Source organism: Purpureocillium takamizusanense, chromosome 9, assembly GCF_022605165.1.
Source record: "Purpureocillium takamizusanense chromosome 9, complete sequence".
In the NCBI taxonomy this organism is placed as follows: Eukaryota; Fungi; Ascomycota; class Sordariomycetes; order Hypocreales; family Ophiocordycipitaceae; genus Purpureocillium; species Purpureocillium takamizusanense.
This window is the reverse complement of record NC_063076.1, coordinates 1,087,237-1,108,714: the sequence shown is the minus strand read 5'-3', so window position 1 is coordinate 1,108,714 and position 21,478 is coordinate 1,087,237. Positions and strand designations below refer to the sequence as shown.

At 58.9% G+C, this 21,478-nt stretch overlaps 9 protein-coding genes across 13 annotated transcripts; 4 read left to right on the top strand and 5 right to left on the bottom strand.

Annotated features, from left to right (window-relative positions):
- Positions 1-37: 37 nt before the first annotated feature.
- JDV02_009183 (uncharacterized protein) lies at positions 38-1,344 on the bottom strand. 2 transcript variants are annotated; one of them, XM_047990830.1, is made up of 2 exons: positions 1,091-1,344; positions 38-943 (listed from the first exon to the last, which is right to left on the bottom strand). In XM_047990830.1, exons 1-2 carry the CDS (start codon positions 1,295-1,297, stop codon positions 308-310), a joined length of 843 nt encoding a protein of 280 aa, XP_047846839.1. In that variant the 5' UTR covers positions 1,298-1,344; the 3' UTR covers positions 38-307. The 2 variants fall into 2 exon arrangements, with proteins under 2 accessions (XP_047846839.1, XP_047846840.1); XM_047990831.1 differs by having other exon boundaries at positions 38-1,344.
- A 459-nt stretch (positions 1,345-1,803) lies between these two features.
- Positions 1,804-2,061, bottom strand: JDV02_009182 (uncharacterized protein; the record flags this gene model as incomplete). The annotated part of the gene is made up of 1 exon (XM_047990829.1): positions 1,804-2,061. The coding sequence occupies one exon, from the start codon at positions 2,059-2,061 to the stop codon at positions 1,804-1,806; it is 258 nt and encodes an 85-aa protein (XP_047846838.1).
- A 168-nt stretch (positions 2,062-2,229) lies between these two features.
- Positions 2,230-2,775, bottom strand: JDV02_009181 (uncharacterized protein; the record flags this gene model as incomplete). Its single annotated transcript, XM_047990828.1, has 1 exon — positions 2,230-2,775. The coding sequence occupies one exon, from the start codon at positions 2,773-2,775 to the stop codon at positions 2,230-2,232; it is 546 nt and encodes a 181-aa protein (XP_047846837.1).
- A 911-nt stretch (positions 2,776-3,686) lies between these two features.
- JDV02_009180 (uncharacterized protein) lies at positions 3,687-4,855 on the top strand. 2 transcript variants are annotated; one of them, XM_047990827.1, is made up of 2 exons: positions 3,687-3,823; positions 3,898-4,855. In XM_047990827.1, the coding sequence occupies exon 2, from the start codon at positions 4,063-4,065 to the stop codon at positions 4,813-4,815; it is 753 nt and encodes a 250-aa protein (XP_047846836.1). In that variant the 5' UTR covers positions 3,687-3,823; positions 3,898-4,062; the 3' UTR covers positions 4,816-4,855. The 2 variants fall into 2 exon arrangements, with proteins under 2 accessions (XP_047846836.1, XP_047846835.1); XM_047990826.1 differs by having other exon boundaries at positions 3,687-4,855.
- Positions 4,856-5,708: 853 nt separating this feature from the next.
- Positions 5,709-7,247, bottom strand: JDV02_009179 (uncharacterized protein; the record flags this gene model as incomplete). Its single annotated transcript, XM_047990825.1, has 1 exon — positions 5,709-7,247. One exon carries the CDS (start codon positions 7,245-7,247, stop codon positions 5,709-5,711), a length of 1,539 nt encoding a protein of 512 aa, XP_047846834.1.
- A 2,226-nt stretch (positions 7,248-9,473) lies between these two features.
- JDV02_009178 (uncharacterized protein) lies at positions 9,474-12,473 on the top strand. The gene is made up of 6 exons (XM_047990824.1): positions 9,474-9,899; positions 10,045-10,136; positions 10,212-10,880; positions 10,940-11,198; positions 11,249-11,711; positions 11,768-12,473. Exons 1-6 carry the CDS (start codon positions 9,822-9,824, stop codon positions 12,181-12,183), a joined length of 1,977 nt encoding a protein of 658 aa, XP_047846833.1. The 5' UTR covers positions 9,474-9,821; the 3' UTR covers positions 12,184-12,473.
- On the bottom strand, positions 12,469-14,335 carry JDV02_009177 (uncharacterized protein). The gene is made up of 4 exons (XM_047990823.1): positions 13,917-14,335; positions 13,566-13,849; positions 13,366-13,507; positions 12,469-13,301 (listed from the first exon to the last, which is right to left on the bottom strand). The coding sequence occupies exons 1-4, from the start codon at positions 14,126-14,128 to the stop codon at positions 12,671-12,673; spliced, it is 1,269 nt and encodes a 422-aa protein (XP_047846832.1). The 5' UTR covers positions 14,129-14,335; the 3' UTR covers positions 12,469-12,670.
- Positions 14,336-14,478: 143 nt separating this feature from the next.
- On the top strand, positions 14,479-16,020 carry JDV02_009176 (uncharacterized protein). Its single transcript, XM_047990822.1, has 2 exons — positions 14,479-15,143; positions 15,201-16,020. Exons 1-2 carry the CDS (start codon positions 14,598-14,600, stop codon positions 15,789-15,791), a joined length of 1,137 nt encoding a protein of 378 aa, XP_047846831.1. The 5' UTR covers positions 14,479-14,597; the 3' UTR covers positions 15,792-16,020.
- Positions 16,021-16,353: 333 nt separating this feature from the next.
- JDV02_009175 (uncharacterized protein) lies at positions 16,354-20,327 on the top strand. 3 transcript variants are annotated; one of them, XM_047990819.1, is made up of 5 exons: positions 16,406-16,901; positions 17,155-17,226; positions 17,331-18,113; positions 18,228-18,514; positions 18,580-20,327. In XM_047990819.1, exons 1-5 carry the CDS (start codon positions 16,732-16,734, stop codon positions 19,821-19,823), a joined length of 2,556 nt encoding a protein of 851 aa, XP_047846828.1. In that variant the 5' UTR covers positions 16,406-16,731; the 3' UTR covers positions 19,824-20,327. The 3 variants fall into 3 exon arrangements, with proteins under 3 accessions (XP_047846829.1, XP_047846830.1, XP_047846828.1); XM_047990820.1 differs by having other exon boundaries at positions 16,354-17,226; XM_047990821.1 differs by having other exon boundaries at positions 16,354-18,113.
- Positions 20,328-21,478: the final 1,151 nt, after the last annotated feature.

Here is a 21,478-nt window from a genome sequence, read left to right as displayed (position 1 = left end):
CCGCGTCACGTCTGGTCCTCAGACATGGAAATGCATTGCCACTTCAAGAGAACCTCCGTACGAAGTAGTGGTGGTTGTTTTGGCTTTCGTCTATTTTTTGGTTGTTTCCCCATATTCGTGTCTACTACGCCCTTCTAGCTTGGCTGGTGTCGCCGCTCCAGCGTCCTGGTCGTGCCATCGACATATAAGTCGCCCAGCAACAAAACACATGTCCTCCCCCTTTTGCCCCGAGATGCAGTTCCCCGCGCCCGCCTGTTTCCGTTCTGTTCGGGCGTCGCTGCCTCTCCATCTCCCCTCCCCCCCTTCCTCATAGTAGATCCTCGTCGCCCGACTGCTCCTCGTCGCCCTCGTCCTCATCCTGCCGGAAAATGACCTTTTCAGCCATGGACAGGCACCTCCTCACCGGCAGGCCGACGACGTTGTCGACGCTCCCGTCAATCTTCTCGACCAGCAGCATGCCGGCGATGCCCTGCACGGCGTAGCCCCCGGCCTTGTCCACGCCCTCGCGCGTCCGGACGTAGGCCTCGATGACGTCGTCGGGCAGCCCGTCGTCCTCGCCCCAAAAGTACACCTTGGTCTCCTCGGTGTGGCTCGTGATGCTGTACCCCGGGTGGCGCGCGTCCTCGCGCGGCGCGAGCACCGTCACCGCCGTCAGCACCCGGTGCATCTCCGTGTCGCGCATGTGCCGCAGCATCTTGATGTGCTCCGCCTCGCTCCGTGGCTTCTCGAGGATCCGCCCGTCGCGCGTCACGATGACGGTGTCGGCCGCGATGACGAGATCCGGGTCGGGGATGGACGCCAGCTGCGTCTCGAGGCACTTTGTGTACACGTCGAGGCACTTGCGCCGCGCCGTCTCGGCCACGTACTCCCACGGGCCGTACGCCGACTTGTCGAGGTCTTCGGGCTTGTCGGACGGCGTGATTTCGAGGTTGGTCAGTCCCATCTGGCCGGGCGTGGGTTTCCCCCCCATCAGTCAGTCCGCGAACCACCAGTTTCAGCGCAGCAGGAGAAATTGTCACGGGGACATCGTGTCCAGTCGGTCGGTCGGTCCGCCTGGGGTGTGTCTATCCGCGCGCACGCACGTACGCACCTGCTGTAGCAGCGCCTTGCGCCGTGGCGACGCCGAGGCGAGCACGACCCTCTTGGAGTTGAGGTGCCGGATGATGGGGAGGTCGAGCGGCTGGACCGGGCGCCGGACGGGGGCGCCGGGTCGGGCATTGGGACCGGCCGCCGCGTGTTCGGCCGCGGCCGGCGAGTACTCGGGCGGGGGGTCGCTCGGGATCTTGGAGTCGCTCATGGCGGGCGAATCACTTTTTCTTTCTTTTCGGCGATGATGCGGGAGCGAGCACCGCAACGCTGGATGGATAAGATACGCCACGTACTTCGTAGGTTACGGCGCCTGGTGGGGTTTGTATGTGCGTACGGTAGGCGAGTAGCTATGTACGTTGTGCGACGCCAGGTCCCAGTGCCCCAGCAGCTCCAGCGGACATTTTACTTAGCGGCATTGGAGCCCGGCTTGCCGTTCGGCGGGGGCGGGCCCGAGGTGGTGAGGTCACTGCCCCGGGCCCTGAGCGTCCAGTACTTAGCCTGATGACATCCACTGCCTTGCGACCCCTGCCCGGCGTCGATCTGCCCTCAACTTCCAGGACCTTTCCAACTTCCATCATCAAACACACGCACGGCTCGATAGACACCCGGCAATTCCGGAACAGTTCGGTACGCTGTACCACGGACGACACGTCGCCCGCCAGTTTCACGGAAAGACTAATTGCAAACACTTAAGACTCGTGTGATTCTCGCCTCTCACTCGTCCTCACGACCGACCGTGCCTTCATACGTTCCAAACAGCCTGTGAAACTCGGACACCATGGGCCGCGCCTCCCGACCCTCGGGCACCGTCAGCCCCTTGTACTTGTCCATGTCTCTGATCCTCGTGCGCTCATGCCACGCGAGGATGGCGTCAAAGTCGCGGCACTTCTCGTTGACGCCAAAGTCGGGGAACGGATGCCGCTGGCCCTCGGCCCACGACATGGTGACCACGTCGGCCGTGGCGCCGCACATGAGCGCACCTACAACACCACGTAGATGCAGTGGTCCGTGTGCACGCGGTGCAGCTTCGGCAGCGCGGCGGCGCCGTCGGGGCGCTGCTTCTCGTCGGCGGCGAAGTAGTGCCGCCAGTGCACGTCGCGCCGGACACCGCGTCGAGGCAGTGGATGACGTGTAGGATGTCTAGTTCCGCCACGTGTGCCTCGTCGCCGAGCCCCCCAGTCGGCCGTGAAGCGCGCCGTCGTCGACGGGTCCTTGCCCAGACAGGCGGATGACGGCCTCGGTGCTGATGGAGTGCGAAGACGCCCACGCCGCGCCCACCTCGGCCGATGGCGGCGCCCGGAAGAGCGAGTGGTCGAGATCGATGAGCGACCCGTTGACCCGTGTCTCGATGAGGTCGATTTGCGTCTGGTCGCGCACCGGTGCTGCATTACCGCCCCCTTGCGTGTTAGAACTAGGCACACAACCCACGTTTGCCACAAGAAAACGCTGTATGTAGATGCTCTTTGCCGGCTTGCAGTACCAGTCCATGAGCCACAGCAGCTCGTTGTCGCGGTTGTGCAAGAGGTTGTCCCGAAGTCGATACGTCGCCGCCGCCCAGGACGCAGATGCGAGGAATAGGGCCATGTTGGCAGAGCACAAGAGCCAGAGAAGCCGCTTCTCTCGCGCCCAGATGCTGGATTGCATCATCAAGGTTGAGACGGACGGGGCGACGAGCTCCGCAAACATCTGGATGGCGTTTATCTGGAAACGGCGTTGCGCCCATGCGTCCCGTCCGTCTCAGAGTAGTACTTGCGACACGCCATGTCTTCGAACAGCTGGGTCAGCGGCGTGAGGCACATTACGAAGCTCAGGCCGTCGACGCTGAGTATCACCCGTATGATGACTATCGGCATCCATCTCGTCCTGGGTGGCGACATCTCGCTGGGCTCCGTGTCATAGTCCTCTCGTCGTTCCATACCTAGTACATGTAGCCGAAGACGAGCTTGGCGTCGAGGCATCTGGTATGGTACCGTAGTCGGGGGACCCCCGTTCCGCAGACATGATGCGAGCTCAAGGCGGCCGAAATCGTTCGCTCTCAGAATACGTATCAATAATTGCATTCGGGAAAGGAGGAGAAAGTGGTAGCCATGAGTGATGGCCCTTCATGCCGTGTGACGACGCACCAGCACATCGACACACTTTCTCACCTACAGACAGGACTAATCCTGAAGCTCATACACGGAGTACCTATGGACTAAATTGCATTCTACAGGGAGGAGGGAACCTGATTATGCCTATGGGCATGAAACACAAAGTACGTATGTGGCCATCACGGTACACAGCCTGTTTGTTGGGTTGTAGATGAATTGGTGTTGGCCTTCGCCTTGCCGGGTTCAGCACCCGCTGATGGTGCACGATATGGTGCTCTGACAGCATCACTTACAGAGAGATTGCTAGACTAGGCAGGCTTTCGTACCCCTGCGCACTAAGCTGACGTTGCGTGTGGTCGGGACGCTATCCCAGGCGTCCTCGGCGGCATCTCTTCAATCCCATCATTGGAGTGCTTGCGCGGCCATGGACAAATTTGGAAGCCGCCGGGCTCCTTGAAGTAAGTTAGCAGCTTGCTAGACGTTCTTAACCGGAATCCTGAGTGCTACCCCTCATTCATACACTCAGCGGTCATGCCTATCATGAACTCGTCTGGCTCATGGTGTTCTTTCTTCAGACTCGCACAAGATCGATACATGTGCGACCACCGCCCTGATTCTCACCAAGCAACTACTTATCTTGACCGGTAATCTATAGCGCAGATACTACTCCACGCAAGCACGTCTACAAGTCTGACAAGCAACCATGGCCGACTTACAGCCAACCACGCTCGATGAGCTCCTGTCCTGCTACCCAGCCAAGCCGTCCAAAGCCGCTGTAGCCAAGTTCGTGCACCGACTGGCCCTCTCCAAGGCCTGGGGCGTCGCACAAGGGCCCAAAAGGCTTCTTGACATTGGCTGTGGCCAGGGAGAATGCAGCCTTGTGATGGCTTCCAGCCTCGGCCCGACCGGGCACGTCACCGGCATCGACGTCGCGCCGCCAGACTACGGCTCGCCATTCACCATCGGACAAGCCCAGGAGTGCATCCTGAAATCTGCTCTAGGGTCTCGCATCGACTTCAGACGCGGGGACGCCGAGGCGGTCTTGAATCCGGCCGGTGACGCCCACGATGACTCTCGTGCATCCGCCGCCGCGCCGTTTGACGCAGCGATCCTGTGCCACAGCCTGTGGTACTTTGACTCTGCTGAGGACATACGCCATCTATTCTCCCTGCTGGCCAAAGCCCGCGTGCCCCAGATCTACCTCGCAGAGTGGAAGGGCGAGGCGACACACGTCCAGCAGGAGCCGCACAGCCTCGCTGCCCGCACGCAGGCCTTCCTGCATTCACAAAAGCCCACGGGGAGACCGTGGTCGGTGGTCGAGGCCAATGTCCGCGCCGCCTTCCCTGCTGCGGATATCTTGCAAATGGCCGAGGCGGTGGGCTGGCGGACGGCGAGCAAGGGCGACGTCGCGGCCCCAACAGACATGATGGACGGGCATTGGGAGGCTCGATATGTGGTTTCTGACAAGTTCAAGAGCTCATTTGAGGCCGAGGACAGCCTTTCGGCGGAAGCCAAGGAGAAGCTGGACATGTACGTTGAGATGGTAAAGCACAATGCTGCGATTGTGGAACGCAGCTCCTTTACCAAAGTCGAATGTATGGATGTTACCTGGGCGGTCTTGCAGCTGGCTGCTTGAGAGCTACCTCGAATAATAGCACACTTTGCATGTTGCCATATATAAGAGCAGCTTCCTTGCCTTCGCGACCTAGAATGTCGACGCTGCCAGGGGAGTGCCGACGACTTGCTGGTGACGGCAGACGGTGTTGTAACGGCACTGGAATCATGTAGGAGCGAGTCATTTACCCCAGGCTCCTACGCGGTAATATGCCCGCAGCACGGAGGCCAAGCTTGCACCGCTGGATGGACTCAGGAGAGGATGGGTCCTCGCTTTTGCTGAGTGTTGACTACCATCAATATCCATATCTTCAATAGTGCGCAGAAGAGAGAAGCCTCAACAACGACTACGCAAGTTCATGTTTGGCCAGACATGCATGTCACGACTCAGAAACGTCTGCACTGTCAAAGTGTCACACCAAGATGAGTGATGAACTGGCGTGCCTGGTGGACGAGCCGGTCAAGTTGTGCAATTTCGGTGCCGAGATGCACCTCATCTGGCCCGACGGCGAGCTCCGGGACTTTTACTGCGCTCGATTCGAGAAAAGTTTGGGCACTCAATCTTCAAAGCAGCTACTATAGCTGCACCTAATTAAGAGTTACAATGTCAGTTTCTCTCGCATTTCTTTTTTTCTTCTTATATGAAGTAATTTACGCCTCAGAAGTGAGGCTGTCGTCTAACATAAGATTCAATCCATGAGATAGCTGAATCTTCCTGTCCCGCGTTGAGTATTGAGCCGACTGGTTGTCTTTATTGACCAGAGCGTTTTTACCAGACATTGATGGACATCGCTTCCAGTCACCAAGTGTCTTCTCGCGTGACCCTAATGTACCCATCTTTATCGCACATTTTGTTGCACCATGAGGGAGAGTAAATATGTTTTGGGCACTGTCGTGTTACCAATCAGTATCGATTCACAACGCGTCGGGCCATGGAATAGCAAAATTGAAGTGCGTGCTTTTCGATTGACTTACATGGCACTTGTGTCGCATGGTCGCTACGTTAGGCTCGTCCTCAATCTCCTTTACCTTTTGGCGGATTGCAGCACATTCTTTGTCCAGTTCAATGCTGAGGCTCTGGTTGTCCGGGTGGTCCGCGTCCGCGTAGTCGCAGGTACGGAGAATGGCGTTGACAGCAACCTCGCGCTGCAGCCGTTTCTGTCCGTACGACAGCAGCTCCGTGTTGTCTGTTCCGCTAGCCCCTGGGATGAGGCTCTGCAACGCTCCGAAAACTCGCTTGAAGAAGTTGATGACGAAAGCCTGGTTATCATTTCCACTGATGTCTGTTCGTGGCGGTCCTCCAATGCTCGTCTGCAGGTGATTGATGCTATCATCGACGTATTTCACGGCGTGTCCGATGAAATTGTCCCATTTTGATAAAGAATCGAGGATTTCGTGCAGGTATGGCGCAAGGATGGTGAAGCCTAGCATGGTTGCAGCATTCGCGTGTACCCGTATGCTAGTCCTGACCCTAGAGACGGACTTGGATTGCTGGCCTCCGTCTCGGCCACCGGGTCTTCCGGGAACTCTTTCCCTATCCGCGGGGTCTTCGGTAAAGTGTGGTTTCTTGCGGTGCTCGTGATGAGGCGCTACAAGGTATGGGCCGCCAATGAAACCCAACCTTTCCCTGCAAGCCTCACTTCGTTTTAGCGACTTGCCCGTGGAGCATAGTAGAGTAATCATGCCGTCCAGGTTCTTCTCGACGGATTCATCCCTGAATAGCCTCCATGTGTTGTCCTCCCACGCCGTGGACCACCGAGAGAAGCCTGCCAGTTGCGGTATGGCGCCGGACCCTGTCAGTGCTTGGAATTTCGTCAAGTCAAACGAAGAATTCCGCCTAAAGCTCTTGAGCTTCCCCTCGCGAATTTCTTTTTGGGTTTTCTTGCCAAGCTCCGGGTTTGCGAAGTTTTTCTCAAACGTGACCGGGTACCAACCCACAACCTGCTCGAATGGGATGAAGCCGATCGCCGCATGCTCTTTCTGGGCGGGATAGGGCGAGAATTTGCCGAGAGACCGATTTACGTCGATCATTCTTCTGTCGGCGTGGATCTTGTACACGTAACCGGTATCCTTTGGTCTGTCATCGTCGAGGGCGAATGTGAGCGCCACGCCTGGATCGGCACTTGTCGATACGTATCGCGTGTATTGATCCGTGTCACCCGCGGCATGGCGGAAGAGGCTGCTGCCCTCGTTGGCCTCGAGCACGGAGAACGTCTGGCCGGCCTGTTGTTTTTGCAATCCTCGCGAATAGAAGCCGCCCTCCTTCTTGACATCTGTTGGCGACCTGCCCACCTCACCGCGGTAGACGTACTCGGGAAACTCGTCGTCGAATTCCAGTCCGCGACCTTGAAGCGTCGCGCCGAGAGGGTGTCGTGCGGATGGATGACACAAGCCCAAGGTTATGAGTTGGAAGGGCAGCAGCCAAGGTACCCACAGACTCGCGGTTGTCTTCATGGTGCATGAAAAGTTGATAGTTAAGATTCAAATATTGATAAATGGAAATGGGTGCCACTGAGCGCATTGAAAGTTAATTGATATGAAGCGCGGGTGTAGGTGCTATATAACCTCGGCGAGCCACAAGCAATAAGAGGCACGGCTGCAATTTTCGGACGAACCCGAACGGAGAAACTTGATAACAACCGTCAGACATTGCCAGGGCCAGTGCATTGGTCCAGCAGCGGGGAAGCTAATATTGAAGTTGACGGATGGCTTCAATCAGGCCAACAGCGTGGGGCTCCTTCCTTCGCTTTCCCATTGTCGTCTAGTTAGACACTCTGAGCCTCATCTGCCTCGTATATTTGTACCAAGTTTAGATCCATTACAAGAACTCGTGAAGCAGGAATGGCAAATCAACCAAGTCTCTACAACAGACTACCCTGAGCGTTGCAGGATTACAACCTCGGGTAATGTCACTGGTCTGCCGACGGTGATGGTAGTATATTTATAGCGTGCTGGGCCACCGCATTGAGTCCAAGGTCTGTTCTGGCGTTCGATGCAATCATGTAACGCCTAGGCCCACAGCCATCGGAGACAGACAGAGCAAGACGGCTCCCGGGTTTTCCACCGAATCTACCATGTCAGTACCGAGGCCGAACGAGTGGATGGCAAATAAGGAGCATAGATCCCTACTTAATGTAAGCAAACTCTGTCCTCAGCTTCTTTGTGAAGATGAGACAGAAAACAAGCCTCGGTGGCAGCATTTCAAGTCATGCGGTTCAGCAACCTGTTTGTGGCAGCTGTAGGCATCTGGGGCCCGAGATCCGCTACTCGTGGGACTGGAAACGGTGCTGATGACCCTCTGGACTTTTGCAGAATGGCACCCTCTCCGCTTGCCTTCCCTGAACTCTAAACTGACGTACAGTCTGGTGGAAACGTCGCTACATGTGATGATACTCGGGGCAAGCCGACAGTCTCCGCGCGGTCGTAGTACGTATTCCGGGCGCATTCCGTACTATTGGCGAGAAGGCGGCACTCAAACGTGGAGACGGAAAGGAGAGCGAGCTCAGGTTGTACAGTGGCGGTGCGTCTGGCGTGGCCCAAGGATGGTGGGGAGCTCTGGTTGCCGTGGGCAAAATAGCAAATCTCTTCGGGGATTAAACCCATGGCATTGCGCTATTGTAAAGTCTGCCTCCAGATATTGCTCCAAACCAAACATCGGACGATGGGTCAACGTGACAGTCCGCCCACCACGGTCAGCCATGGCATGCATGGCTTACATGGCCGTGGCGTGGCGGTGGTCCAAAGAGTTCGGCAATTATATCACGACTCTGCAAGCCAGCCTCAGGAGTCGAACGGGGAAACGCCCACACTGCTCTGAAGTCGCCCTCTGCCTCGGCTATCAACACCAAGGCTTGCAGACGATGATGTGGGTTTGTGCACTTGGCAAGTTGGCATTCCAAACAAACATGCAAAACGCTTGGAGGCAAAAGCGACATCACCGCCGAGTGGGACCTCTTGATAAGAAAGGCGGATAGTTATTTGTGGCCTCGTAGTATGAGGCTCGCCTCGGAAGTTTGGATTCCACGCTGCCTCGCTGCACTCTTGGCCAGTGCTTGGCCTGTTGCTACGTATATAGCTCGAGGCCGACGAACGCATTATAGCCCGGCGCACCCCTCGGCCCCATCTGAAGGCTGAGCCGGAGCTTGTGAAGAAGAGCTTGAGCCGAGCACCTAACTTTGTATATGCACTCGCATAACGAAATTTTGGCTGAGGCACTTGCTCTTTACGCCGATCTCGGCGATGCTGGTGCGCGACGATGGCCCATTGAACTTGCTTCGTAGAAATGTAGTGTTGGCGTTCGAGGGTGTCCGATAGGTATTTACCATCAAAAGATGCGGACGGCCCTAACGACATTGATTGTCTGCCTAGCACTGTAGCTCGCTTTGAATGTGTGGGTGCAGTAAGTTAGGGGGTCAATTCAATTCAACAAAGGCCTTGTTCGTGTCAACAAACAAGGTTGGTGGATGGCGGCTGTGCTTCTGGCTGCCGTTTTGTGCCTCCCGCCTGTCTTGGTGCCCGCCATCAGTCATCTCTGCCTTGTTGCCTTACTGCCGAATCAGGCAAAGCGCGGCTCTCGCTCCCTCCCTAGCCGCTACCCCCACCCATGGCCAGTGCAGTACGTACCGAGCTCGTCCCTACCTCGCCTGGCGTCCACCTCCAGTCGAAAATGCCACAGCTGCACCTCACCAACAATCTGCTGGCCCACGTCGCCCTCGCCAAACTGCCGCCGCACAGCGCGCCTCCGTCAGATTCTACCCAGAGGCGTGGGCAAGACGCCGGCCTCGTCTGGCGCCTGCGGAACCATCCCAAAGGCCGCGAATCGTCTTGACTCCGTCGCGACCTCCGCAATCGAAACGGACGCGCCGCACTGGGACGGGCACGCGTCGGCCAAGCTCAACAAGGCGCCACCCGCTCCATTTGCGATCCCGAATTCAAGAAGCCATTGCGCCTCGATACCGTGATCGCGCATTTTGATGCACCCCGACGTATCATGCGCTAGTCGCAGCGATTCCGATAGACGGCATTACGATGGACAGTAAACGCAAGGCCAACAGCGCCGCGGCGTCGGATTCCGACGATCGCTCGTCGAAGCGACGCAAGGTGTCGGTACGCAAGACCTCATTCGCGCACAGCCCGGCCTCCATGCCCGGTGCCCTGCCCGTCAAGCTTTTCCGAATGCGCCCGAGGGCCACGAACCAAGCTTTGGGTGCAGTCTTTTCAATCTCCCAGTTTGCTGACTTGCGCCCGACAGGACTTTGACCTCAGTAAAGGCGAATCGCGCGATTCGACCACCGCGTACGGCCTGGCCTTTTTGGAGCAGATGCGGCGTACGGCGGATAAGAGGTACCGCCATCAATTCCTGCCCTTGTCAAATGACGCCATTCGCGGAAGAACATGCTGACCTTGTTGACAATGCAGTGGGCGCCTTGTTGCGACCTACTTCGAGCAACTACTTCCGCGTCAAGGAAACGAAGAGTACTACAAGAAGACTCGCATGCCCATCTCCCTCGAGACGATAGAGGAGAAGCTCAACAATGGCGAGTTCAAGAATCTGGCGGAGCTCGAGAGCTATTTCAAGCGCATGATTTGCAACGCCAAGGAGTTCTACCCCCGGTCGTCCTCCATCTTCGACGATGCCGAGCGGGTACGCAAAGCGCTGAGCAACTACATGACCAAGACAAACCCTGCCTATGGCACGCGTGGCTATCAAGCGCAGCCCACGCCGTTGCCACCGGAAGATGGGGAAGAGGTCGATGAAGATGCCGATGGCGAGGAAAACGAAGACGCCGACGAGGCCGAAGAGGATGTAGACGCTGAAGGTGAAGAGGAAGCGGAAGAAGAGGAAGCGGAACAGGAACAGCAAGAGACCTCTGGCCGCGGCTCGAGGAGGCGCTCCATCGTGCTCAAGCGACGCGAGTCGGGCCGCCATTCGAGAAACTCTGTTGCGCAGGTCAAAGACAGCCCACGCGCGAGCATCAGCTCCAACCGACCCGACCATCAGTACGAGAACGTTCCGTACAAGGGGCTCAGCTTTCAGCAAGCCCAGGAAAAGCTCGTTGAGGAGCTGTTGCGTTGGCAAGAGCCAGAGTAGGCACCCCACCATTACCCCGTCAGCTCGACATAATAGCTCACGAACAATTTTATAGCTACGAGGGTTACTTTGAGCCATTTCACAACCTGCCTCCTCGGGCCTTGAAAGACTATTACAAGGTCATCTCGGACCCGCTCTCGCTCAAGAAGCTACAGAAAATGGTCAAGGGCGTGCACGGCCGAGGCGACGCGACAGGAGTGAGCGATTTCAAGTCCTGGAGTGCCTTTGAGGAGAAGTCGAAGCTGCTATGGAACAACGCGTATTTCTATAATGAAGAAGGCAGTGAGATATACGAGCTAGCGCAGGAGCTAGAGGTAGGCTTAAAAACCCCCTGAGAATCCATTTCCATACTGACAGTCGGCAGCAAGCATTTGCGGACCAGCTGAAGGAGGCGCAGTCCGTCGTGCCCGAGCCAGCGCAGCCGCCCAAGATCAAGCTCAAGGTTGGACAGGGCACCGAGACTCCTACGTCCTCGAAAAAGATCACCATCCATGTCGGTGGTCGCGGGAGCTCTGCCGAATCGCCCGCGCCTCAATCCGCAAGCTCACCCGCGGCGCCCGCTGTCAACGGGACGATGCGAACGTCTAGCCGCCTTGAGGCTGCGCGCAGCGTCTCGCTCTCGGCGCCCTCTCCCAGCCCGTCGACACAGGCTGGCCTCAAGACGGAAGACAGCGCGCGTGCCACGCCGGTGGTCACGGGCCCCCCGCCTCCGGCCGTACCCGGCGCCTATCCGCAGGCCCCGGTGCCTCCTCCGCAACCCATGGCACACTTTGCTCCAGTGGTCACCACCTACGTTGAGCCTAAGAGGCTCCGGAGGAAGGGAACCAGTATGTCGAGACCATGTGTTTGCTGCATGTGCGATTGTTGCTGACTTTTTCCCCAGGTTCCAAGGACGCCCTCATCTCTCGCCTCCGCCTTCAGCTGCACCCCAACATGCAAGTCGAGCATCCAAACGTCATCACCCTGTTCCCGCACCCCACGGAACTGCAGCAGTCCGGCACCGTGAACCTGCCGCCGCACTACAACCGGCTCTTCATCGTCGTCAGGCTGCCCGAGTTCCTCTACGATCGCCAGTACAGCCTCTGGGTGCTCATCAACAAACAACCCCTCAAGCCCGTCATGCAGCCCCTCCCCGGCCAGCTGCGGGAGGAGCGCGCCTTCGAGGTCGGCCTCCACCATGGAGTCAACGTCATTGAGGCGCACCTCATCGCGGCCATCCCGCGCGACGAGCGTGAGCCCGGCGGCCCGGACGCGGAGCTCGAGGTGTTTACCGTCTTTGCCAACATAATGAGGACTTGAGGACCGCCGGGGGGGCCCTTTGATCCTCCTCCTAGGAGGCGCCGTGAAATCTTGCGGCTTCAGCGATCGCAAAGTGCTACTCTGGGCGAGCTCCAGCTGGTGGAGGATGCGTCAGGATAAAGGCGTTTCAAACTAGGCGTTCTGTGGATGGCTTGTGTGCGCCCTATAGCTGGCGGGCTGGCGGCTGGATCTGAATTGTAAGGCTGCGAGATGCGCGAGGTAGCGCGCCAGGGGTCGGTGTTCTGTTTCGTATAAGTTGCTAGCATCACCAACAGAGATTATAAGTCGATAAACATTGAAAGATTCATGACTTCTGTAGTGGGTTCCCGTGCTCTATGGTATCAAAAACAGAGCCTTTCCAGCGCCTAGCCATGCTCGTGCTACTGTATACATACAAATAAGCAGACACAAAAATATCACCCTCGTCACTCATCTTGACGGATAGTTGACCGCATCAGTCAACAGAATCCATCCGAGAGCACCAGCGTCAGCCACCAGCAGGTCGCTGCTTGAGCTGAACGAGGTGCTTGAGGCCCGTGTGTATGCCTACAAACCTCCTCTGCTTGGGATCGTACCACCCCAGGACAAAGACGGCCATGACGGCAGTCTTGCCCTGCAGCTCGATGATGCCATCGACGACGATGCAGCCGCGGGTGGGGGGCTGCATGGCGGGCTGCCAGTGCCTGGAAAAGGTCATGCTGGCGGCCTGGAGAGCTGCCTGAATGCGAGGATCCATCTGGGACTCGCCGCTTAAGGGCACGCCGAGGATATTGCCACCGGCTGTCTGTATGGGAAAGCCGGCGGGCTGCTTCTCGGGCTGCTGGGCCGAGGCGCTGGCGGGCTGCTTACCCGGGCCGCCGAAGGCTCCTTGTTCGCCCCAGCCCTGCTCTCGCCACCGATCGAGGGTGACGGACTGCCAGGATGTCTCCTCGTGCGGCGACGAGCCTAATCCCAGGGCCTTGGCGACGTCTTGGGCTGTCTGCTTGAAGAGGAAGTTGACAAATGTCCATACGGTCATGGCGACGGCCTTGGGATATATGGCCATGTTCAGGTGGGTCGCGGCCAAGGAGTCTATGGGGCGGTCACCCCAGTAGATGCCGTCCTCATCGACCACGACACTGTACGCGGCGGTCAGCCCATGAACGGTAGGCAAGAGAGGGGTGGGAGGAACGGTCGACATACCCAGAGATGTAGTGCCTGGGTGGCGGTCCTGGAGGGTAGATGATGTCAAGCCACATCTTCTTGAGCTTGATGTCTCCTCCGAGAAGCTTCACATAGGGAGGATTATGCTCCACGCTGCGGCGAATAATCTCTGCAAGGCCAACTAATGCGCCGTCAGCATCGTCATGTTCGTTCGATCGAGTGCTTGGCAGAGTACGCACGCTTGATATCCTTTTGCAGCTGCTTGTCCTTGTTGACGGCCACGAACATGGCCCATTCTGGATCGGAGCCCTTGTACGGCAGCTGCTGAACCTCTTTGGTCGTGAACGGGAACGGCAGGAAGAGGATAGGCTCGTCTTCTTCGGTGAACTCCTCCATCTCTTGCTTTTCCTTCTCCGAAAGGGCCTCCCATTCGTGATCGGCCCAGTCGAGCAGGGGGTCAATCACGACGGTCGCGAATATCTGCCAGCACGCGTACAGCGCAAACGTCGTGAACGCGACGCGCCTACGCCCGTCAGCCTCGATCCAGCCCCAGCAGTGCTCCTCCCAAGACGACAACGTAGACAACGTACCCGAGGCGACTTCGCCATACCCCCGTTCGTGATTGTGACGGTATTCGAGAAAAGTACACGGGCAGTGGCTCCTGCACCTTGTTTCGCCTCCAGGGCAGGAGTGATATGTTTCGGCGGACGATGCGATGTGGGCGAGCCGCTAGTCGTTGTCTGGTGGCGGGGATGAGTGCGTTGGAGGCTCGCCCAAAGGCGGCCGCCGCGCGTGGCAGCATGCCTCGTGCCGTGCCGTGCCGTGGCAGGCCGAAGATTGGGAGAGGGAGGGGAAGCGATGATTGTTGCAACGATATGGATACTGAGCAGAAGGAAACAACGCAAAGAACACGTCCCGCAACGGTGTCGCTTGGCGAAATCACGGACTGGTGACGGAGCAATAAATTACTTGGCGTTGGTGGTTACACCAGTGGGCGGGCAGTGGCGCATGTGCGCTGCGACAAGCAGGAGGCAGTGGTGGCGCCCGGACCGGAGTTATCTGGGCCCGGTATTCCGACGGGGGTGCTGGCACTGACGTTGCCAGGTGGCTCAGGCGGCTGGCGAGTTAGCGTCTCCCTCTGTCCCGGTTCCACTCCAGCTGAGAGAGGGTGCCTACGATTGAAGTACGTGGATCGTGCTTCGCCTGGTGACGTTGGAAGCTCCCTCAACGACGCACGCAACGCACCACAGCTTCGCGAGTCCGCCACCATCATGAAGCTCTCCGCCGGGCTGCTCGCAGCCTTTGCTGGCTGTGCCGTAGCTGCACAGCCCGCCGCCGAGGTGTTCCTTGTGCCGACGCGCTCGGCGCCATCGTCCAAGACGCCGTCCATGTCGCGCAGCCTCGCCCGCCTCGTCCTGCTGCAGCGCCTGGCCCCGATCGGCCAGGGCCCGTCCATCCACGACATCCCCACGGACGCCGATGTCGATGCCGCCGTCTCCGCGATGAACACGTTCGGCAAGCCGCCGCCCGCCCTCTTCGCCGACGGTGCTAGCGAGCCGCCCAGCCAGCTCGTCATGATGCTGGAGGGCATGACGGAGGAGCAAATTCAAAGCCTGGGGCGCCAATTCAAGACGAAGCCCGCGTTCACAATTGCCGACCCGCCGTCGTCAAATGCTCACGACGAGCTCATCAGAATCGACCTTGGCCGCCCGGGCGTGTCCAACGACAACAAATGCACTGTTCAGCAGGTTGTTAACCCCCTTGAAGAGTGCTGGGGCGGCAAGCAGGCTGCCGTTGCCAAATTCGATGTCAAGAAGGTATGCAGGGTCGTGTCTGACGGAGGACAACGATGTGGACGAGGCTGACACTCGCAGGATCCCGACGTTCTCAAGCAACTCATCCAGAAGCTTGCGCAGTTGTCTAAGCTTGCCAAAGCCGGCGAGCTCGAGACGGCCATCATTCTCTTGCCATCAACCGCGACGTCCAAGTCGTGGGCCGACCAGTCGCAGGAACTGCGCCGGCGACAGGCCGAGCAGGTTATGACTTCGCTCGACAAGTCAGTGCAGTCACCGGCGCCGTCTTCGCCTGCTGGGCAGAGCACCATTTTCACGGCCAAGGGCCCGATTGCGGCGTGCTTCAACTCCAAAGATAGCTGCATCAAGGCGACGGGGAACTGCTCGGAGCACGGGTCGTGCCTCAACAAGTACGCCAACGGGGACGGCACTGATGGAAAGGAGGTGTGCTACGCATGCCACTGCCTGAGCACGCGCAGCGACTCGGGCAGCCTGACGCACTGGGCAGGCCCGACGTGCGCCAAGTCGGACATTAGCGCGCCTTTCTGGTTGTTCGCAGGGTTCACACTGGCCATTGTGTGGATTCTGTGGATGTCTATTTCGATGCTCTTCAACGTGGGCGAGGAGAAGCTGCCGGGCGTGATTGGAGCGGGCGTATCGAGGTCCAAGTAGACGCGACACGATGGGAGCGCGAGAGTTGAACGGGGCTACAACAGGCGGCAGCTTTGGGAGGCTTCTACTATTGCCGCGAGCCAGGCACGGGAATGTAGCATATGGTGTATTGATACATGGCGTCGTTTTGCAGTCGGTCAGTTATTATGTTGCCCTTGGTACGAAGCACATGTAGATGCTGCAGTCAACTGCAGAGCTCATGAAGAGAAATTCAAATTGGTCCACGCTCTCTTTAGAAGACTGAGAAGAAGACAAAAGTGCCGAAATACGAGGCATAGCTTCGGAGAGCGGCCGTCTCACGAGGCACGTAGTACGACATATCTAGGTGCAAGTTACGGAGTACGAAAGAAGTTATTACCATCATCAGGCTCCCCGAACCCTTGCGCCTCGCTGACGCAACTGCGTTTGGGTGGCTTCTCCGTTTTTCCCGGCCAGCGAGGCCAATCATGGCGCGCGACCATCATCAGGCCATCTTAGTGCTTTGCCACAGCCTCTGGCGCAGTGCGCGGAACGAACGGACTTTTCCATCCGCAGAAAGCGGACTTGTTGGTGGCAGTGGATTCTTCTTCAACAGGGAGCCGACGCATTGACTGATAAAGAAAGCCAGCCGCGGGAGCGAGCCGAGGAACTTGACGCAAGACTATGCTTTTAGCACCACCCTGTCGTCCCCTCCGTGGCTCTAAACCGCGGCAGCTAATCCCCCTATAACTAACGTACCTACAGGGAGTGGAAGGGAGAGAAGAAAAAAAAAAGTCCGGCGGACTTGAAGCATCATCACCGGTCGCCTCATCGTGAGATCTGCAGATCGATCTCTCAAGCAACGCAACGCACCAACGCTCGTAGCGCACCGTCTACGGCGCACGCCAAATCGGCGTGGCTGGCTTCGCGCGCGGGCGCGTAGGCGCGGAAAACAGCCAAGGTGATTTTGAAGACACACGCAATGTCGGCCACCGCCTCCACCATCGGCGACGGCATCTCCAGCAGCACGAGGACGCCCGACAAGGGCAGCAAGCTGCCGACGGCCAAATGGGGCGCCGCCTGTGCGCCATGTGCGTCGGCCAAGGCCAAGTGCATCCGCTCCGACGAGACACCGGGGGCCAAGTGCGATAGGTGAGTGTTGCTGTTGTTGTTACTCCCCTGCCTCTTTTTGATTCATCCCCATGCATATTCTCCCAGTCCGGCCGTCGCCAAGTCGTGACTGGCCATGACACTATGCACTACTACCTCTACTGCTACTTGGCCCCGGCACTAGGTGGTTATCGGCGCCGGTCCGGCAGATCCGGCACTTTCCATCGTCAACGTTGGTCGGTCCCTAGGCGAGAATGAATACGCTGATCTGACGCGCAACCGCGCGCGCATATAGGTGCCAGCGACTGCTCAAGGACTGCTCGGGCCAGGTGCACCGGCCGCGGAAGAAGAGACAGTCGAAACCGAGGTGCGTGAAACACCTGCTATCGTTGTCGTCTGCGATGCAGCAGAGACACCGGGCCGGGCTCCGAGACATTGCCTTCGGCACTGACCCATGTGTCGAGCGAGCAGCCGCACCGCCCAGATCGAGGAGCGCCTCAACGGGCTCGTCAACCTGCTCCAGGCGTCTGGCGAGTTCAACGGGCCGCGCTCCGTGCAGGCGTCGCCTCACAGCCACAGCCAGAAGCTCGAGACGCAGACGCCCTCGCCCGCACAGCACACGCCGTCGGGCAGCTCGACGACCAACGCGCCCCCGTCTTCTCACCCACAACAGCACGACTACGGCGGCGGCGGCGGCGACTGGTCCATTCCGCCCTCGTACAATGAGCACGCCGTGCCGGCCTGCATCTGCCGGCCCGAGAGCGGTGATGCCCCGCCGCCGCCCGACTCGGACGACGTGCTGCTCGACATGTACCGCCGCGACATGCAGCCCGTCTTCCCCTTCGTCATCATCCCGCCCGACTGCGATGCCGGCACCCTCTACCGCAGCCGTCCCTTCCTCATGTCCGCCATCCGCATGGTGGCCTCGTTCCGCAGCCTACGCTCCATGCGTGCCCAGATGTACCATCTCATGACGCACCTCGCCGACCACATGCTCATCCGCTCCGCCCGCTCCCTCGATCTCCTCCAGGGCATCATCGTCATGCTGGGCTGGTACCAGTACCACTGTTTCATGCACGCTCAGATGAACAACCTGCTGTGCCTGGCCACAAGCCTCGTCGCCGAGCTGGGGCTCAACAGGCCCCCCGTGCTCCGCGAGCAAGCCAGCCTCATGATCGCCCGGCCCGTCGAGCCCCCGGCGCGCACAAACGAGGAGCGCAGGGCTCTGGCAGCCGTGTGGTTCCTGACGTCGGCGTAAGCAGCGTGCCCCCTCTTACTCCCACATACCTACCTTCTGCTGCTCGATACCTTCTACTTCTCGCCGCTGCGGCAACCACAGCACCACCTGCTGACAGACACGTCACACAGCATGGCAACCAACTTTGGTCGGATGGAGCCCATGCGCTATTCCTCGTACCTGCAAAAGTGCGTCAGGGAGCTCGAGGCTAGTGGCGAGTACGACACCGACGCCGCGCTTGTCTTCCTCGTGCGTGTCCAGCACCTGACGGAGCGGATATGGGACGTCAATTCGGGCGAGAGGGAGCACGAGGTTAATCCTGGAATCCCCACGGCGCCGTCGTCGGCGTACATCCTGGCGTTCCAAAACGAGCTGGACCGCCTCCGCAACTCCCTTCCTGACCACCTGAAAATGGACAGTACGTTGCCGTATCCTCACGCCTCGCGCCGCTTTATTTGCTTCTCCGTCGCTGACCACAAACAGACGCAATGCAAGTATACATCCACACGGCCATGCTACGCCTCTACGAGCCGCCCGTGGCCGACATGGCGCTCATACGCCAGCTTTCCGAGTCGCTCACCATGGGCTCCGCCGGTGCCGGCACGCCCCTCGACAGGATCTACCAGACGAGCTCGGCGCTGCGGCTGTGGTTCGAAAACTGGCTGTCGGTGCCCGTGTCGGCGTACTACCGGCAGCCGGCGGGCATCGCGGCACAGCTCGTGTACGCGCTGACGATGCTCGGGCGGTGGGCAAAGCTCGCAACGCCGCGGACCATGTACGAGGGCGGGACGCCCATGCCCCGAGCCACGAGCGCCGGCAACATGAGCATGGCGGTTTACAACGCAGATCCCCAGCAGCCGCCGGCGACGCGCGAGTCCGGGCTGGGCACGAGGGCGACCTCGGCGGCGGCGGCGGCGGCGGCTGCTGCGGCCGTCCATGGTCACGGCAACCCCCACCACAACGGTCAAGGGCTGACTTCGTCGTCTTCGTCGTCATCGCAAGGCCCATGGTCGCATCTCCGGCGCGACAGCAAGGAGTGCATCACGACCGAAACGGAGCCGGGGCTGCCGGCAGCGGTAGGCGCGCTGCAGTCGCAGCTGCAGCTGCAGCCGGGGCTGACGGTCAATATACCCGAAATCCTGTCGGCCATCTGCAGCCGTTTCGAGCAGGTCAACTCGTCCTTTGACGTGGCGGCGTCGTCTGAATCGGGCAAGCTGGACGGCAACATATGGAGCTTCAGCGCGCTCAAGGTGCGCATTACGAGGGTCAAGCTGGAGCGCTGGGCGGAGCTGGTATCGGCGGGCGCGGAGGCGTCGTCGTCGAACCGCGCGGCTGCGGGTGGCGGGGGGAGTGGTTTTGACAATAATCAGCAGCAGCACCATGCGCCACATCTACAGCAGCAACAGCAACAAAACCCGCTAGCGACGACGACGACGACGACGACGGGCAGCAACAGCAACGGCGCTGGGCCTCAAGCCCAATGGCGTGGATCGTATCCACAGCACCACCAGCAGCAGCTTCACCAACATCAAGGGATGAGCGGCGCGCCGGGCGACATGCAGCAGCTCGGCAGCCTGGCGCAGGACCAGACGCAGATCCAGAACTTCCTCGGCAGCACGCCGTGGACGAGCGACATGCTAGACGGCATCGATCCGACCGTCTGGTTCGACGGGTACCTGGACTGGGGCGCCGTGGTGATGAACTCGATGGGCACGGCCGAGCAGTGAGCGGGCCCCCTCCCCGCATCGAGAGCGGCAGCATGTGGCGGCCAAGAAGAGATTGGCCGGCCGGCCGGCGCTCGGAACAGATACCTAGACAAGGCAGTCACAGCACCTTTTATCTTCCGAGAGGGACGAGACGAGTTATTTATTACGACTGGTGAAAACCCAACAAGGGACGAGCGGCATCTTGTGTACAGTATGGGAAGTGGCTTTTTTTTCCCTAATTCATTTTCCTTTCTTGTTTCTTTGTTTGGCTTGGGGCTGGCTGGCGTGTGCGGGCACAAATAGACGGGCAACGGACAACAGGAGCACAGGGCAACATGGCGCAATCGGGGTTTTGTTGGTTTTACTGTATATCAAGGTACATGTTGTATTTATGTCGCGACGACGACGACATTACGTCTTCTTCTTTATCTCATCTCCTCCTCCTTCTCCCAATCGCCGGAAACCCGTCAGTATATCTTACGTGCAAAAGCAGTCGGTAGATCAAATGCTGTTCGTATTGTTTCGTATATACAACACCACCAACCAGACCGTGGTAGGAGGACGATGATCATGGTCATAAATGATGCCACCAGCTTCCTCAGGTAGTCGCTCCCTTCGGCCGGGGCGGGCCACCACCTTTGGTAGAGCTCCGAGAAAGAAGCAAGTACCTTCTGTGCTTTATGGTCCGCGGGCTCTGGATGGTCCCCATCCCCCGCCCCCGTCTCCGCGCGCACCATCCCTCCGGGGTAGCATTTGGGGAAAGGACCACAAGACAAGGGAAAAGATGGGCTGATATGTATGTACGGGGTATATGCTGGGTCGATTGCAGGAGTGTCTTTTCTTTTTTGCCTTGTTTGCTATACTGAGACGTCCCGCGGACCCGGATGGTGGTACTGCACCTGCACTACGTGATGCCCGGGCGTCGGGGCGAGAGGTCTTGGTGCAGGGAGGGCACAGGAGTGGCTAGAATTGCATGTAGATGACGATGGGCTGCAGTAACTCACTACGCAGGAAGCACCACCTACGTAGGTGGAAGGGTGGACGACGGGGGAGGGAGGGAGGTTTTGCTTGATGGGGATGATTCAGGCTGAGCGAGTTGACGGGAGAGGGCGGGTGGTGGTGGTGGTGCGGGCGCGCGTCCAACTGAGACCATGGAACCAGATCCCTGGGTTCGGCTGCAGTCCCAAGCTTGGACATTCGGATCCCGAGGGAGCGGGGGAAGGCTGACAAGCGGGCTGGTGGCGCGCACGCATCCGCAGCAGGGGCCCGGGGCTTGCTCGGGGGGCTTTTTTCTCTGGCTTGTAGGAGAGGGAAAAAGCATTCTTTGTGCCAGGGGTGTGAGGAGGGGGGAAGGGAGGTTCACCGACTCACCGGGGGTTCACAGGGTTGTTGTTGTTGGTCGGGCGGGCACGCGGCATGTAACTTGGTACTACGTAGTACGAAGTATGTAGCACTACATTATTGCACATGGCCTCCTTGTGTGTACATAAGTAGTACGTCGTAGGATGCATGTATACAGTACTGTGCTTAGCAGGTTGTGTATGGCTGTCCGCATCATGCCGGCAGTGCGAAGCGGAACGGTCATGATGATGGGGGGTTTTGATGGCTTCCATTCGCGCGCGATTGGCGCGAGGCGGGCATCGGAGCTACTGCCTGCCTACACTACCGTACCTACG